The 17,738-nt window shown below is 45.2% G+C and overlaps 1 protein-coding gene across 1 annotated transcript in view; it reads right to left on the bottom strand.

Annotated features, from left to right (window-relative positions):
• Window positions 1–2,580: 2,580 nt before the first annotated feature.
• The window catches only part of LOC139413674 (neutral amino acid transporter A-like), a 44,038-nt gene continuing 28,880 nt past the window's right edge, over window positions 2,581–17,738 (bottom strand). Inside the window, exons 3-8 of the mRNA XM_071161329.1 lie at window positions 17,610–17,675; window positions 13,609–13,775; window positions 13,019–13,252; window positions 8,906–9,100; window positions 8,018–8,152; window positions 2,581–5,460 (exon numbers count right to left, since the gene is read on the bottom strand). Of these exons, the coding sequence (XP_071017430.1) occupies window positions 5,214–5,460; window positions 8,018–8,152; window positions 8,906–9,100; window positions 13,019–13,252; window positions 13,609–13,775; window positions 17,610–17,675 (1,044 nt within the window). The 3' untranslated portion in view covers window positions 2,581–5,213. The remainder of the gene's footprint in view (window positions 5,461–8,017; window positions 8,153–8,905; window positions 9,101–13,018; window positions 13,253–13,608; window positions 13,776–17,609; window positions 17,676–17,738) is intronic.

Below are 17,738 nucleotides of genomic sequence, written 5' to 3'. Positions count from 1 at the left end.
GGGCCGAATACTTTCGCAAGGCACTGTATCTCTATCTGTTTTATATCTCTCTGTTCTATATCGTTATCTGTTCTATATCTCTATCTGTTCTATATCTCTATCTGTTCTATATCTCTCTGTTCTATATCGTTATCTGTTCTATATCTCTATCTGTTCTATATCTCTCTGTTCTATATCGTTATCTGTTCTATATCGTTATCTGTTCTATATCTCTCTCTGTTCTCTATCTGTTCTATATCTCTATCTGTTCTATATCTCTCTCTGTTCTCTATCTGTTCTATATCTCTATCTGTTCTATATCGTTATCTGTTCTATATCGTTATCTGTTCTATATCTCTATCTGTTCTATATCTCTATCTGTTCTATATCTCTCTGTTCTATATCGTTATCTGTTCTATATCTCTATCTGTTCTATATCTCTATCTGTTTTATATCTCTCTGTTCTATATCGTTATCTGTTCTATATCTCTATCTGTTTTATATCTCTCTGTTCTATATCGTTATCTGTTCTATATCTCTATCTGTTTTATATCTCTCTGTTCTATATCGTTATCTGTTCTATATCTCTATCTGTTCTATATCGTTATCTGTTCTATATCGTTATCTGTTCTATATCTTTATCTGTTCTATATCGTTATCTGTTCTATATCTTTATCTGTTCTATATCGTTATCTGTTCTATATCTCTATCTGTTCTATATCGTTATCTGTTCTATATCTCTATCTGTTCTATATCTTTATCTGTTCTATATCGTTATCTGTTCTATATCTCTATCTGTTCTATATCTCTATCTGTTCTATATCGTTATCTGTTCTATATCGTTATCTGTTCTATATCGTTATCTGTTCTATATCGTTATCTGTTCTATATCGTTATCTGTTCTATATCGTTATCTGTTCTATATCGTTATCTGTTCTATATCTTTATCTGTTCTATATCGTTATCTGTTCTATATCTTTATCTGTTCTATATCGTTATCTGTTCTATATCTTTATCTGTTCTATATCTCTATCTGTTCTATATCGTTATCTGTTCTATAACTCTATCTGTTCTATATCTCTATCTGTTCTATATCTTTATCTGTTCTATATCTTTATCTGTTCTATATCGTTATCTGTTCTATATCTTTATCTGTTCTATATCGTTATCTGTTCTATATCTTTATCTGTTCTATATCTCTATCTGTTCTATATCGTTATCTGTTCTATATCTCTATCTGTTCTATATCGTTATCTGTTCTATAACTCTATCTGTTCTATATCGTTATCTGTTCTATATCGTTATCTGTTCTATATCTTTATCTGTTCTATATCTCTATCTGTTCTATATCTCTATCTGGTCTATATCTCTATCTGTTCTATATCGTTATCTGTTCTATATCTCTATCTGTTCTATATCTCTATCTGTTCTATATCTTTATCTGTTCTATATCGTTATCTGTTCTATAACTAAACCACTCAGGAACATTCAATGTCATCTCCAGTGTAGATTTGGCCTTGTATTTTAGGTTATTGTCCTTCTGAAAGGTGAATTTGTATCCCAGTGTTTGTATCCCAGATTTTTCTCTAGGATTTTGTCTGTGCTTAGCTCTATTCCTTTTCTTTTTATCCTAAAAAACTCCCCAGTCCTTGCCGATGACAAGCATACCCATAACATGCCACCACAATGCTTGAAAATATGAAGAGTGGTGCTCAGTGATGTGTTGTGTTGGATTTGCCCCAAACGTAACGCTTTGTATTCAGGACATAAAGTACATTTCTTTGCCACATTTTCTTATTGTTACTTTAGTTCCTTATTGCAAACATGATGCATGTTTGGAATATTTTTATTCTGTACAGGCTTCCTTCTTTTCACTTTGTCGTTTAGGTTAATATTGTGGAGTAGCTACAATGTTGTTTATCCATCCTCAGTTATCTCCTATCACAGCCATTAAACTCTAACTGTTTTAAAGTCACCATTGGCCTCATGGTGAAATCCGAGCGGTTTCCTTCCTCTCCAGCAAGTGAATTAGCAAGGACGTCTGTATTCTTGTAGTGACTGGGTGTATTGATACACCATCCAAAGTGTAATATATTCACCATGCTAATATTCAATGTCTGCTTTAAAAATGTTTACCCATCTACCAATAGGAACCCTCCTTTGCGAGGCATTGGAAAACCTCCCTGGTCTTGTGGTTGAATCTGTGTTTGAAATTCACTGCTCGACTGAGGTACCTTACAGATAATTGTATGTGTGGGGTACAGAGATGAGGTAGGTATTCAAAAATCATGTTAAACACTATTACTGTACACAGAGTGAGTCCATGCAACTTACACTACATATTTTCATCCAAGCCTCATTGGGGCACATAACGCCACCTATACTCTAGTCTAGTCTAGACAGACAGGTTGCCTTCCACAATGTACCAATGTTCCAGCATAGGTCTGGGATTTCCAAGACTCACCTATAGGCCCACCTAAACATGTATTCATTACATATTTGACATGGGTACACCTCTAACCTCATCTCCAGTCTGATTCTGGTAAACCAACAGACTAGGCTACTATTCAGACAATCAGCAAAACACCAGCAAATCATCTCTGTTGCGTGAAACACATTTATATTTAACGTTAAAAGACAGAGACAAGTAAAAGAGACAGCTGTGTTACAAAGATAGACATCATCATTGCACATGAAACAAAGTAGTTATTCCTGTTGGTCAAAATACCATAAAACAAAATGCAGGACATACTTCATAGGCTGCGTGCCAGATCTGTTTGTGCTACCATGTCATGCCACTCATTGTCATGCCAACAGATTGTCTTGACAATTACATCGATGGAGTTGGCAAGAGCACAACCAGAGCTGGACCAGGCTACATACTTTAGGCTGTAAGAAAAGTAGTTCCACAGCAGAGAAAGGCGTTAGGAACAGATTTGGCAACTAGAAATTGAGAGAAAATACCTAAATCGTATTTCAAAAATAGAAATTATGCAAAATGTTAACACAATTAGAATAAATAAAAAATTCCTTCATATAGTTTATTCAAGTACATATCTGCGATTGTTCCAGATTATTTCAACATATTCTCACGAATACTTTCAATTCAGTCAGCTTCAGGGTAAAAGATTTAAAAGTCATTATAAAAGTAAAGGGTTGTTCGATTGAAAGAGGATCATGTTAATTAGAGAAAGAATATTCAAACTTAATAAGCTCCTTCTCACAACCAGTTTCTGCTTTCCAAAAAATACATCATTCACTGTCAAACTATGTAGAGCCTCAGTATTCCAATGACAGATTGGCAACCTTTTCACATTTTTAAGGACATTATAGTTTAGAGACAATATATTCCCAAAGATCCTGACAAATCAGGGTGCATACCATTTTGTATAAAACAGTTAATAACATATAATTGTCCTTTCTAGAGGGACAACCTTCCATTTCCAACATCTAAAAACGGCTTCAACAAACAATTAGTCTGAGTAGAAGTGGAATTGTGGAACAGAGTTGATACATTAGTGAGTTAGTACAACATCATTTCCCCCCATAAATCAGAGTAAATCATTTCCAGCAAACAGCAATAGTGATTCATTACAAAGAAAAAAAGAAATACACTGGCCCATATAGGATCAAATTAAATTAAAACGCTGTACCATCAAATGCCTGCTCCATTCTCATGTCAGAACTCAAAACATTGAGCCACGCCACCACTAGGTGGAAGCAGAACCACTATGCCACACCACCACTAGGTGGAAGCAGAACCACTGCCACACCACCACTAGGTGGCAGCAGAACCACTACGCCACACCACCACTAGGTGGCAGCAGAACCACTACTGCACACCACCAATAGGTGGAAGCAGAACCACTACACAACGCCACCACTAGGTGGCAGCAGAACCACTGCTGTAATATGATAATTATTTTGTCAATTTGAACATTTTAGTCATTTGGAAAACATACGTATCCCATAGACTGTATAAGATGTATCTAGCAACAGGAAAAGGCTGCTCTAACAACTTTGGCAGTTTCCTACATGTCCAAGGATTTCGATAAATACTATTCCGAGTCAATAATGAGAGCATGCCTTTATCAATGCCATGTGTCATCCCAAATGGCTATCTATTCCTTACATAATGTAATGCTTTTAACCAGAGCCCTATGGGGCAAAATGTAGTGCACTATATAGGGAACAGGGTGCTGGGAAACCCATAGTAGCAAGGGTCTGGGACATCACTGATGGAGGCAACATCTATTCTCACAGCAATAGAAGGATAGTTGGCCTCGGTCTGCACTTTAACAGTTTAGTAAATGGAGTCTGCTCACCACCATATTTCTAACGTCCATTTAAGGCAAATGTCCACTTAGTCATGCATTGATGTCAATCTGAGACAAAGTGAAAATCCAATTTAAGTAGAAGTTAGGATTTGCTCTAATTGAACCTGCACTATATATCGACACAGATCCTTATGGTCCTAAATCCAATATTAGATACAGGCACCATAGTAGGCCATTGGGTCAGTAGGTTCCCAGTACATAAACAGAAAGTTAACTGTGGCTCTTCCTCAATATTTACCCCAAATATTTGAAAGACTTTTGTCATTCGAGGGGTTAATGTTTCACGTTCTGAGTTGACAGAAAACTCCAGGTCAGTTAGTAAATGATTATCCTTCCCATCTGCCTTGTGAGGTCACAGCCATGTCATGGTTAGGAGAGATTCCCTTTTTAGATTCAGACCACTCTCACCCAAAACCAGAAAGCAGCCTGGATTCAATATGAGCAAGGTTCATTCTAAAGGGCGAGGCTAACCTTCCTGTGGCTTTTACATACACTTATAGAATACTCCAAATAGGAAGTACCACTATATAAAACAAACTTTATCTAGGGCACTTTTTTCCTAGAAGTGAAATGACTCATGAACTGTTTTAAGAGGTATGGTAAAGGTGATCAGAGACGATTCGGTTGACTCGGTCGTGTCACGAGTAGCAGCATCAGCATCGTAACCTTAGACACCAGAGGGGGCTGGTGAGGGGAGGACGGCTAATAATAAAAATGTCTGGAATGGAGTGAATGTAATTACATCAAACACGAAGAAAACCATATCATTGATGTGTTTTGATACCATTCAATTCATTTCGTTCCAGCCCTTGCTATGAGCCCGTCCTCCGAATTGAAGTGCCACCAGCCACCACTGATTGTAACCATAGAGACAGAATTCACAGTTGTTTTACGAGTTCACAGGACAGACTCAATGGCTTCCGCGGTCTCCCTGGGGGATTGGTCGCCTGCTGAACCCAGGGTTTGGTGCGTGACGAGCGGGGAGGTCTCCTCGTCAGCCTGGGTGTTGGCCACCGCTTCCACCAGGACCTCCGCTAGCTCCTCCCCCAGGTGTTGTTTCTTCATCTCCTGTTGGTTGATGTGGTGGAGGATCCCTGCCCCCAGGGCGTCTCCCTCCACGTTCACTACGGTGGTGGTGCGGTCCCTGAAAACACACACGCACATAAGTACACGCACATGTACATACGCACACACCCAAACACACACACAATTTATTAGGATACTTTTTGTCAGAAGCTAAGCAGTATATCAAGCATGCTAAGATGAACCAGGAGCTCTATTTAACTGTTAGCATACATTTAATGTAACATAACCACAGTGGATATGATGAATCAGGAGCTCTATTTAACTGTTAGCATACATTTAATGTAACATAACCACAGTGGATATGATGAATCAGGAGCTCTATTTAACTGTTAGCATACATCTAATGTAACATAACCACAGTGGATATGATGAATCAGGAGCTCTATTTAACTGTTAGCATACATTTAATGTAACATAACCACAGTTGATATGCAGAACACATCTATTTCTGTACAGGTCTACTGTCTACTGTACAGGTCTACTGTACAGGTCTACTGTCTACTGTACAGGTCTACTGTCTACTGTACAGGTCTACTGTCTACTGTACAGGTCTACTGTCTATTTTCTACTGTACAGATCTACTGTCTACTGTACAGGTCTACTGTCTACTGTCTACTGAACAGGTCTACTGTCTACTGTCTACTGAACAGGTCTACTGTCTACTGTACATGTCTACTGTCTACTGTCTATTGTACAGGTCTACTGTCTACTGTCTACTGAACAGGTCTACTGTCTACTGTCTACTGTACAGGTCTACTGTCTACTGTCTACTGTACAGGTCTACTGTCTACTGTCTACTGTACAGGTCTACTGTCTACTGTACAGGTCTACTGTCTACTGTACAGGTCTACTGTCTACTGTCTACTGTATACTGTACAGGTCTACTGTCTACTGTACAGGTCTACTGTCTACTGTACAGATCTACTGTCTACTGTACAGGTCTACTGTCTACTGTACAGGTCTACTGTCTACTGAACAGGTCTACTGTCTACTGTCTACTGAACAGGTCTACTGTCTACTGTACAGATCTACTGTCTACTGTACAGGTCTACTGTCTACTGTACAGGTCTACTGTCTACTGAACAGGTCTACTGTCTACTGTACAGATCTACTGTCTACTGTACAGGTCTACTGTCTACTGTCTACTGAACAGGTCTACTGTCTACTGTCTACTGTACAGGTCTACTGTCTACTGAACAGGTCTACTGTCTACTGTCTACTGTACAGGTCTACTGTCTACTGTACAGATCTACTGTCTACTGTACAGGTCTACTGTCTACTGTACAGATCTACTGTCTACTGAACAGGTCTACTGTCTACTGTACAGATCTACTGTCTACTGTACAGGTCTACTGTCTACTGTCTACTGAACAGGTCTACTGTCTACTGTACAGATCTACTGTCTACTGTCTATTGTACAGGTCTACTGTCTACTGTCTACTGTACATGTCTACTGTCTACTGTCTATTGTACAGGTCTACTGTCTACTGTACAGGTCTACTGTCTACTGTACAGGTCTACTGTCTACTGTACAGGTCTACTGTCTACTGTCTACTGAACAGATCTACTGTCTACTGTACAGGTCTACTGTCTACTGTCTACTGAACAGGTCTACTGTCTACTGTACATGTCTACTGTCTACTGTCTATTGTACAGGTCTACTGTCTACTGTCTACTGTACAGGTCTACTGTCTACTGTACAGGTCTACAGTCTACTGTACAGGTCTACTGTCTACTGTACAGATCTACTGTCTACTGTACAGGTCTACAGTCTACTGTCTACTGAACAGGTCTACTGTCTACTGTACAGGTCTACTGTCTACTGTCTATTGTACAGGTCTACTGTCTACTGTACAGGTCTACAGTCTACTGTCTACTGGACAGGTCTACTGTACAGGTCTACTGTATCTTACTGGAAATAACACCTGATATTTTGATATAGCAGCTGTCCAAAATGAGTGAGTACATTAAGAGTGTGTCTATGCGTGTGCGTTTGTACATTGGTGCGCATGTCCATGCAAATGTACATAAATGTGTCTGTCCATGTGTGTATGCTTGTCTGTGTATGTGTGTATGCTTGTCTGTGTATGTGTGTGTGTATGCTTGTCTGTGTGTGTGTGTGTGTGCTTGTCTGTGTGTGTGTGTGTGTATGCTTGTCTGTGTGTGTGTGTGTGCTTGTCTGTGTGTGTGTGTGTGTATGCTTGTCTGTGTGTGTGTGTGTGTGCTTGTCTGTGTATGTGTGTGTGTGTGCTTGTCTGTGTTTGTGTGTGTGTGTATGCTTGTGTGTGTGTGTGTGTATGCTTGTCTGTGTGTGTGTGTGTGCTTGTCTGTGTGTGTGTGTATGCTTGTCTGTGTGTGTGTGTGTGCTTGTCTGTGTATGTGTGTGTGTGTGCTTGTCTGTGTACGTGTGTGTGTGTGTGCTTGTCTGTATACGTGTGTGTGTGTGTGCTTGTCTGTATGTGTGTGTGTGTGCTTGTCTGTATATGTGTGTGTGTGCTTGTCTGTATATGTGTGTGTGTGTGTGTGTGTGTGTGTGTGTGTGTGTGTGTGTGCGTGCGTGCGTGCGTGCGTGTGTTTGCTGTATTGGTTCTCTATACTGTACATGTGTTACTCACACGATCCAGTCGACGGCCAGCATGAGTGACAGGTCGTTGGTGGGCAGGCCGATAGCCTCCAGGATGATGGCGATGGTGATGATGCCCCCGGCTGGGATGCCCGCTGCACCCACACTGGACGCTGTGGCTGTCACACTGTGGGGACAGAGCCACTGCAGAGCATCAGACACAGGGTTTCAAAATTCCAACCCACCCTTCCTTCTGTCCCCACCCACCATTCCTTCTGACCCCACCCACCATTCCTTCTGACCCCACCCACCATTCCTTCTGACCCCACCCACCATTCCTTCTGACCCCACCCACCATTCCTTCTGTCCCCACCCACCCTTCCTTCTGACCCCACCCACCCTTCCTTCTGTCCCCACCCACCATTCCTTCTGTCCCCACCCACCATTCCTTCTGACCCCACCCACCATTCCTTCTGACCCCACCCACCATTCCTTCTGACCCCACCCACCATTCCTTCTGACCCCACCCACCATTCCTTCTGTCCCCACCCACCCTTCCTTCTGACCCCACCCACCCTTCCTTCTGTCCCCACCCACCATTCCTTCTGTCCCCACCCACCCTTCCTTCTGACCCCACCCACCCTTCCTTCTGACCCCACCCACCCTTCCTTCTGTCCCCACCCACCATTCCTTCTGACCCCACCAACCATTCCTTCTGACCCCACCCACCATTCTACCATTCCTTCTGTCCCCACCCACCAATCCTTCTGACCCCACCCACCATTCCTTTTGACCCCACCAACCATTCCTTCTGACCCCACCCACCATTCCTTCTGAACCCACCCACCATTCCTTCTGAACCCAACCACCATTCCTTCTGACCCCACCCACCATTCCTTCTGAACCCAACCACCATTCCTTCTGACCCCACCCCACTCACAGTATGGTGAAGATCTGACCGGCGTTGAGCTCTATGTTATTGAGCTGAGCGATGAAGACAGCCGCGACGCACTGGAAGATGGCCGCCCCGTCCATGTTGACGGTGGCTCCGATGGGAAGGATGAAACGACTGATCCGCTTGTCCACTCCGTTGTTCTCCTCGACACACTTCATCATGGAGGGCAGGGTCGCCGAGCTGAGGAGAGATACAGGACACAGTGGTTAAATTACAGCATATTAATCTAGAACATTTGACTGTACTTTACTAGCAACTTCAGTTCCTCTGATTTGACAATATTTGCAAGTAAAGATGTATTGAATAGCAAGAGAAGGAAGGGGAGAGAAATAGAGGGAGAATGAGAGAGAGAGAGAGAGACCTGAAAAACGTATTGTAGTGTAACTTGAACCTTTCCATACAGAGAGAGGGTAAGGACCACAGAACTAAAATGAATAGAAGTCAGGTTACAAGCCATTCTACTCATTCTATTTATATGGTAAAGACCCTCCAAATCAAATAAAATACAATTTTATTTATATAGCCCTTTGTACATCAGCTGATATCTCAAAGTGCTGTACAGAAACCCAGCCTTAAACCCCAAACAGCAAGCAATGTGTAGCAGGTGTAGAAGCACGGAATGTCCTGGCTCCCCATGGATTAGATAGAGAGGTGGTGGGGTCCAGAGTCTGAAGATTGAGGTTGGAACAACTCAGCCAAAGGTTTAGGTTACTTACAGCAGGTTACTTACAGCAGAGGATACTTGGAGACGATGAGTGTGTCCCAAATGGCACTACTTTTGACCAGAGCCCAGGTGTATGTTCAGGCTCTAGTCAAAAGTAGTGCACTATAGAGGGAATAGGGTGGGGTGTAGCCTTGGAGACAAAGCCTGCTAGCAATGCACTGCTAATGGACTGTGTTCATAGAGGTGGAGGGATTTACTGGGTAATCAGGTCACACTGGGTTAACAGAAGTGGAGGGATTTACTGGATAATCAGGTCACACTGGGTTAACAGAAGTGGAGGGATTTACTGGGTAATCGGGTCACACGGGGTTCACAGAAGTGGAGGGATTTACTGGGTAATCAGGTCACACTGGGTTAACAGAAGTGGAAGGATTTACTGGATAACCAGGTCACACTGGGTTCACAGAAGTGGAGGGATTTACTGGGTAATCAGGTCACACTGGGTTCACAGAAGTGGAGGATTTACTGGATAATCAGGCCACACTGGGTTAACAGAAGTGGAGGGATTTACTGGGTAATCAGGTCACACTGGGTTCACAGAAGTGGAGGGATTTACTGGGTAATCAGGTCACACTGGGTTCACAGAAGTGGAGGGATTTACTGGGTAATCAGGTCACACTGGGTTAACAGAAGTGGAGGGATTTACTGGTTAATCAGGTCACACTGGGTTCACAGAAGTGGAGGGATTTACTGGGTAATCAGGTCACACTGGGTTCACAGAAGTGGAGGGATTTACTGGGTAATCAGGTCACACTGGGTTAACAGAAGTGGAGGGATTTACTGGGTAATCAGGTCACACTGGGTTCACAGAAGTGGATGATTTACTGGATAATCAGGTCACACTGGGTTCACAGAAGTGTAGAGATTTACTGGGTAATCAGGTCACACTGGGTTAACAGAAGTGGAGGGATTTACTGGATAATCAGGTCACACTGGGTTAACAGAAGTGGAGGATTTACTGGATAATCAGGTCACACTGGGTTCACAGAAGTGGAGGGATTTACTGGATAATCAGGTCACACTGGGTTCACAGAAGTGGAGGGATTTACTGGATAATCAGGTCACACTGGGATAACAGAAGTGGAGGGATTTACTGGGTAATCAGGTCACACTGGGATAACAGAAGTGGAGGATTTACTGGGTAATCAGGTCACACTGGGTTAACAGAAGTGGAGAGATTTACTGGGTAATCGGGTCACACGGGGTTCACAGAAGTGGAGGGATTTACTGGATAACCAGGTCACACTGGGTTCACAGAAGTGGAGGGATTTACTGGGTAATTAGGTCACACTGGGTTAACAGAAGTGGAGGGATTTACTGGATAACCAGGTCACACTGGGTTTACAGAAGTGGAGGGATTTACTGGGTAATCAGGTCACACTGGGTTAACAGAAGTGGAGGGATTTACTGGGTAATCAGGTCACACTGGGTTAACAGAAGTGGAGGGATTTACTGGGTAATCAGGTCACACGGGGATCACAGAAGTGTAGGGATTTACTGGGTAATCAGGTCACACTGGGTTAACAGAAGTGGAGGGATTTACTGGGTAATCAGGTCACACGGGGTTCACAGAAGTGGAGGGATTTACTGGATATCCAGGTCACACTGGTTTGTTCATGTTTATTAATGTGTGTACGCTGATTGGCTGCTTTGTGTGTTTGAGCTGATCTGAATCCTATGCAAACAGCTCTTAAACGATGTGGAATGATAATTATTTTCCTGACACTGGTCAAAGACCCAAACAAGATTACTTTGAAGACAGCCAAAGGGAGCATGATAAGATAATTGTTGAGCAGTTGAAAAAGCATTTGATTGAAATGGATAACACGATTGAAGAGAGTACCTGGACTGGTGGAGGGATAGTACCTGGACTAGTGGAGGGATAGTACCTGGACTGGTGTAGGGATAGTACCTGGACTGGTGGAGGGATAGTACCTGGACTGGTGGAGGGATAGTACCTGGACTGGTGGAGGGATAGTACCAGGACTGGTGTAGGGATAGTACCTGGACTGGTGGAGGGATAGTACCTGGACTGGTGGAGGGATAGTACCTGGACTGGTGTAGGGATAGTACCTGGACTGGTGGAGGGATAGTACCTGGACTGGTGGAGGGATAGTACCTGGACTGGTGTAGGGATAGTACCTGGACTGGTGGAGGGGTAGTACCTGGACTGGTGGAGGGATAGTACCTGGACTGGTGGAGGGATAGTACCTGGACTGGTGGAGGGATAGTACCTGGACTGGTGGAGGGATAGTACCTGGACTGGTGGAGGGATAGTACCAGGACTGGTGGAGGGATAGTACCTGGACTGGTGGAGGGATAGTACCTGGACTGGTGGAGGGATAGTACCTGGACTGGTGGAGGGATAGTACCTGGACTGGTGGAGGGATAGTACCTGGACTGGTGTATTGATAGTACCAGGACTGGTGGAGGGATAGTACCAGGACTGGTTTAGGGATAGTACCTGGACTGGTGGAGGGATAGTACCTGGACTGGTGAAGGGATAGTACCTGGACTGGTGGAGGGATAGTACCTAGACTGGTGGAGGGATAGTACCTGGACTGGTGTAGGGATAGTACCAGGACTGGTGGAGGGATAGTACCTGGACTGGTGGAGGGATAGTACCTGGACTGGTGGAGGGATAGTACCTGGACTGGTGTAGGGATAGTACTTAGACAGGCAGGGGGATAGTACCTGGACTGGTGGAGGGATAGTACCTGGACTGGTGGAGGGATAGTACCTGGACTGGTGTAGGGATAGTACCTGGACTGGTGTAGGGATAGTACCTGGACTGGTGTAGGGATAGTACCTGGACTGGTGTAGGGATAGTACCTGGACTGGTGGAGGGATAGTACCTGGACTGGTGGAGGGATAGTACCTGGACTGGTGGAGGGATAGTACCTGGACTGGTGGAGGGATAGTACCTGGACTGGTGGAGGGATAGTACCAGGACTGGTGGAGAGATAGTACCTGGACTGGTGGAGGGATAGTACCTGGACTGGTGGAGGGATAGTACCTGGACTGGTGGAGGGATAGTACCAGGACTGGTGTAGGGATAGTACCTGGACTGGTGGAGGGATAGTACCTGGACTGGTGTAGGGATAGTACCAGGACTGGTGGAGGGATAGTACCTGGACTGGTGGAGGGATAGTACCTGGACTGGTGGAGGGATAGTACCTGGACTGGTGGAGGGATAGTACCTGGACTGGTGGAGGGATAGTACCAGGACTGGTGTAGGGATAGTACCTGGACTGGTGTAGGGATAGTACCTGGACTGGTGGAGGGATAGTACCAGGACTGGTGTAGGGATAGTACCTGGACTGGTGGAGGGATAGTACCTGGACTGGTGGAGGGATAGTGTAACAGAGGCCTACCTGGAGCAGGTGGCGAAGGCGGTGGTGAAGGGCGTGATGAGGCCGGACAGGAAGCTGAAGGGGTTCTTGCGTGTGAACCCAAAGTAGATGAGAGGCAGGATGACCCCCCCGTGGATGATATGACCCAGGACGGAGGCAAATATGTATTTCCCCAGACTGGTCACCAACAGAACCACATCCTCCATCTCCACTATCTTACTACCCACCAGGAACATGATGCCGAACGGGACGTACCTGAGGTAGGAGAAATATAGAATACATACCATTTGGTGAGGTGATGACTTAACAGAATATCTATTTTTGCTGCAGATTTATTTGAAAGGAAAAGCTAAAACATTTATCAGAAATGTAATTAAATGTTTCATTTGATTCTACACAAGTAGGCAGCTTCCCAGTCAAAAAGTAGCTTCTCATTTCAGTGTCAAATGCATAGCGTCAGCAGCCTACAACACCTCCTGCAGTTCTTAAGGAATAAACAGTACAGACTTTATCTAGTGAGCCATCAGAAGCTCCTCTTGTTTTCCCTTGGGAATAGTCTTGGGAACCAGGAGAGGCTAATCACATGATCTGGGTTGTTTGAGGTCACTCACCACATGATCCAGGACACCAGCACCATGGTGGCTTCATTGAAAGCGTTGAAGAAGCGTATGAGCTCCTCCCCCTCCTCTCCCAGCTTCCTCAGTGCCACACCGAACACCATGGCAAAGAGAACCAGGCCCAAGATGTTCATACCATCTGGTTCTGTGCCCACAGGAACCTACATAGAACACATAACACAGTTTTGTTTATGTATGGTTGTTAGTTTTTTTTAAATATATTTAAAAAACATAGATCATAACATTTGAACACAGAACATCAGAACACAGAACATGATAACATCAGAACATAGAACATGATAACATCAGAACATAGAACATCAGAACATCATAACATCTGAACACAGAATATCAGAACACATAAAATAGAACATTAGAACATCATAACATTAGAACATCATAACACAGAACATCATAACACAGAACATCTGAACATCTGAACATAGCCTTTCAGTTTATTTTATTCAGTAGGCTACTATTTATATAGTCTCCTCAAATGATATTCAGAACATAAAACATAGGACATCAGAACACAGAACATTAGAACATCTGAACATAGGACATCAGAACACAGAACATAGGACATCAGAACATAGAACATCAGAACATAGAACATCAGAACATAGAACATCAGAACATAGGCCATCAGAACACATAACATAGAAGATCTGAACATAGCCTTTCAGTTTATTTGATTCAGTAGACTACCATTTATATAGTCTCCTCAAATGATATTCAGAACAGAGAAAAGAGCTATGCTCCTATTGACCCCTTCAGGGGGAACCACCATTATTGGCACTGGTCAGAGGAGGGTCTACCGTGTCTGTTCATCAGTACCCCTCATAGACTGGTAATTCTCTGCCAATGAATGAGCCAAGCATTTCTATGGGAGCGTCCCAAATGGTACCATAATCCCTATAAAGCGCCATAGGGCCCTGGTTAAAAGTAGTGCACTATATAGGTAATAGAGTGGCATTTGGGACGCATACCCTTGTCAGTCTGACAGCTGGGTACAAGGGGGCGATTCAGAAAACTACCCAGCTGAGTGACGACATGGCTGGGCTTCCTTCCAGCCTCGCTTGGAGGTCAGGTCAACAAGTCAGAAACATTGTCACGTTCCAAGCCGACTACAGTGCAGTCGAGCTGCGCACGTTAACCCTTGCATGGTGGTCATCTGTGTATTTTATTCCATGTTCATGGTGAACCGACATGTCACGTTTGTTGGCGTTTCGTTTCTTTGGAACACCATCCCCTGTGAAGCGCTGTGCCTACATGTTTTTCACCTCACGAAGCTCTCTGGGATCAAAAGGTTGTCAACAGAGGTGATAGTTGGCAGCATCTGCAGGAACAGGGTGTGCAGGTCTTTCTGTTCTTTTGACACCTGTAGGCTTTTAAACTGGTAGACTACTGAGTCTTCCTCAGACAGGTGGGTGGGAGCTCATATCATCTGTGCTGACTGGACCATGACATAAGTATCTTGGTGATACAGAATTTGTTCTATTTTTTTCAAAAGTCTTCTGAAATTCACACAGAAAAGAAAACGGAGAAAAAATTGTGTCACCACGTTTTCCTGTAGCGACGGTTGACCTTCTCACCCCAGCTCTGTACACATGCACACATACACACAAACACTCTGCAATGCCAACCAGCCACTACATCTGAGTGTATCTGGACAAAGGTCGCTCCAGGAATATATCCTTGCCAGGAATCCATCCTCGGACCGTGCCAAACCAGTGTTCCCTGTTTGGACTCTCTCTCTCTCTTAAAGGCAGAGTCGTTGGTCAAACTAACATGCTAGTGGGCCAGCAGTCCAGGCCTGCCTGGCTATATAAGGGCTGAATATGACACATGGCATAACTGACCAAACACAGGACAGTGACTGACATTGACGTCACAACAGAGTAGCTTGGTCTGATCAGGCTTAAGGATGTGGATGAATACTGATCACATTTTAAAGAAAGAAGTGTTAAACTTGTATTGAGTCCTTTCTGTTTGTTACCAGGCTCCAGGGATATTGCTATGTGTGTTGCTATGGAAGCGGCTGGTTACTTGCGTATCGTGACAAGTGTCTTCAACATTGGACAGTGAATCATAGAACAGTGTGAGTGTGTCCAGTACGTTGTCCACTACGTTGTCCAGTACGTTGTCCAGTACGTTGCACAGTACGTTGTCCAGTACGTTGCACAGTACGTTGTCCAGTGCGTTGCACAGTACATTGCACAGTACGTTGCACAGTACGTTGTCCAGTACGTTGCCCAGTACGTTGCACAGTACGTTGCACAGTACGTTGCACAGTACGTTGTCCAGTACGTTGCCCAGTACGTTGTCCAGTACGTTGCCCAGTACGTTGTCCAGTACGTTGCACAGTACGTTGCCCAGTACGTTGCACAGTACGTTGCCCAGTACGTTGCCCAGTACGTTGCCCAGTACGTTGTCCAGTACGTTGTCCAGTACGTTGCCCAGTACGTTGTCCAGTACGTTGTCCAGTACGTTGTCCAGTACGTTGTCCAGTACGTTGTCCTCCCACTGGTCTCTCATAACTGTTTGGGACGTACCCTCAATACCAGACCCAGGGCTGTTTGGGATGTACCCCCAATACCAGACCCAGAGCTGTTTGGGATGTACCCCCAATACCAGACCCAGAGCTGTTTGGGATGTACCCCCAATACCAGACCCAGGGCTGTTTGGAATGTACCCTCAATAACACACGCAGAATATGGTGACTAGGATCTTCACTCCATTTCCACTTTCTTCCTCTCTGTTTCGTTATTTGCCCTGTCTGTGGACCAGATCCCTCCTGTCTGTGGAACAGCCCCCTCCTGTCCGTGGACCAGATCCCTCCTGTCTGTGGACCAGCCCCCTCCTGTCTGTGGAACAGCCCCCTCCTGTCCGTGGACCAGATCCCTCCTGTCCGTGGACCAGATCCCTCCTGTCTGTGGACCAGATCCCTCCTGTCTGTGGACCAGATCCCTCCTGTCTGTGGACCAGCCCCCTCCTGTCTGTGGACCAGCCCCCTCCTGTCTGTGGACCAGCCCCCTCCTGTCTGTGGACCAGCCCCCTCCTGTCCGTGGACCAGCCCCCTCCTGTCCGTGGACCAGATCCCTCCTGTCCGTGGACCAGATCCCTCCTGTCCGTGGACCAGATCCCTCCTGTCCGTGGACCAGATCCCTCCTGTCTGTGGACCAGCCCCCTCCTGTCTGTGGACCAGCCCCCTCCTGTCTGTGGACCAGCCCCCTCCTGTCCGTGGACCAGCCCCCTCCTGTCCGTGGACCAGATGCCTCCTGTCTGTGGACCAGATGCCTCCTGTCTGTGGACCAGCCCCCTCCTGTCCGTGGACCAGATCCCTCCTGTCCGTGGACCAGATGCCTCCTGTCTGTGGACCAGCCCCTTCCTGTCTGTGAACCAGCCCCCTCCTGTCTGTGGACCAGCCCCCTCCTGTCTGTGGACCAGCCCCCTCCTGTCTGTGGACCAGCCCCCTCCTGTCTGTGGACCAGCCCCCCCCTGTCTGTGGACCAGCCCCCTCCTGTCCGTGGACCAGATCCCTCTTGTCTGTGGACCAGCCCCCTCTTGTCTGTGGACCAGCCCCCTCCTGTCTGTGGACCAGCCCCCTCCTGTCTGTGGACCAGTCCCCTCCTGTCTGTGGACCTGCCCCCTTCTGTCTGTGGACCAGCCCCCTCCTGTCTGTGGACCAGCCCCCTCCTGTCTGTGGACCAGCCCCCTCCTGTCTGTGGACCAGCCCCCTCCTGTCCGTGGACCAGCCCCCTCCTGTCTGTGGACCAGATCCCTCAATCTCTAACACAGACACCTGTTCTTTTATAGTGTATGTTTCCAATGTGTCTTTGTTCTTACTGTTCTGTGGTTGTAATTCCACTTCCTTAAGTTGTCATTCGTTTGGTATTTCGGTCTTTCTTGGACGAATAGCCTAGGCTAAATGAGACCCTAACAAACAATCAAACAAACAAACCAACAAATATGAGGGATGTCATAATAAGCACCTTCTGGTAGAGGATGGTTCCATTGGTGTCGTTTCCCACGGCGACCATCTTGTAATCAGTGGCATACTGTGACACGGAGGAAGAGACAGAGAAAACATCAATAGAATATTTTAAAAAGTAATAACTTTA

The sequence above is a fragment of the Oncorhynchus clarkii genome, chromosome 1 (genome assembly GCF_045791955.1).
Source record: "Oncorhynchus clarkii lewisi isolate Uvic-CL-2024 chromosome 1, UVic_Ocla_1.0, whole genome shotgun sequence".
In the NCBI taxonomy this organism is placed as follows: Eukaryota; Metazoa; Chordata; class Actinopteri; order Salmoniformes; family Salmonidae; genus Oncorhynchus; species Oncorhynchus clarkii.
This window is presented reverse-complemented; position numbering and strand designations above follow the sequence as displayed.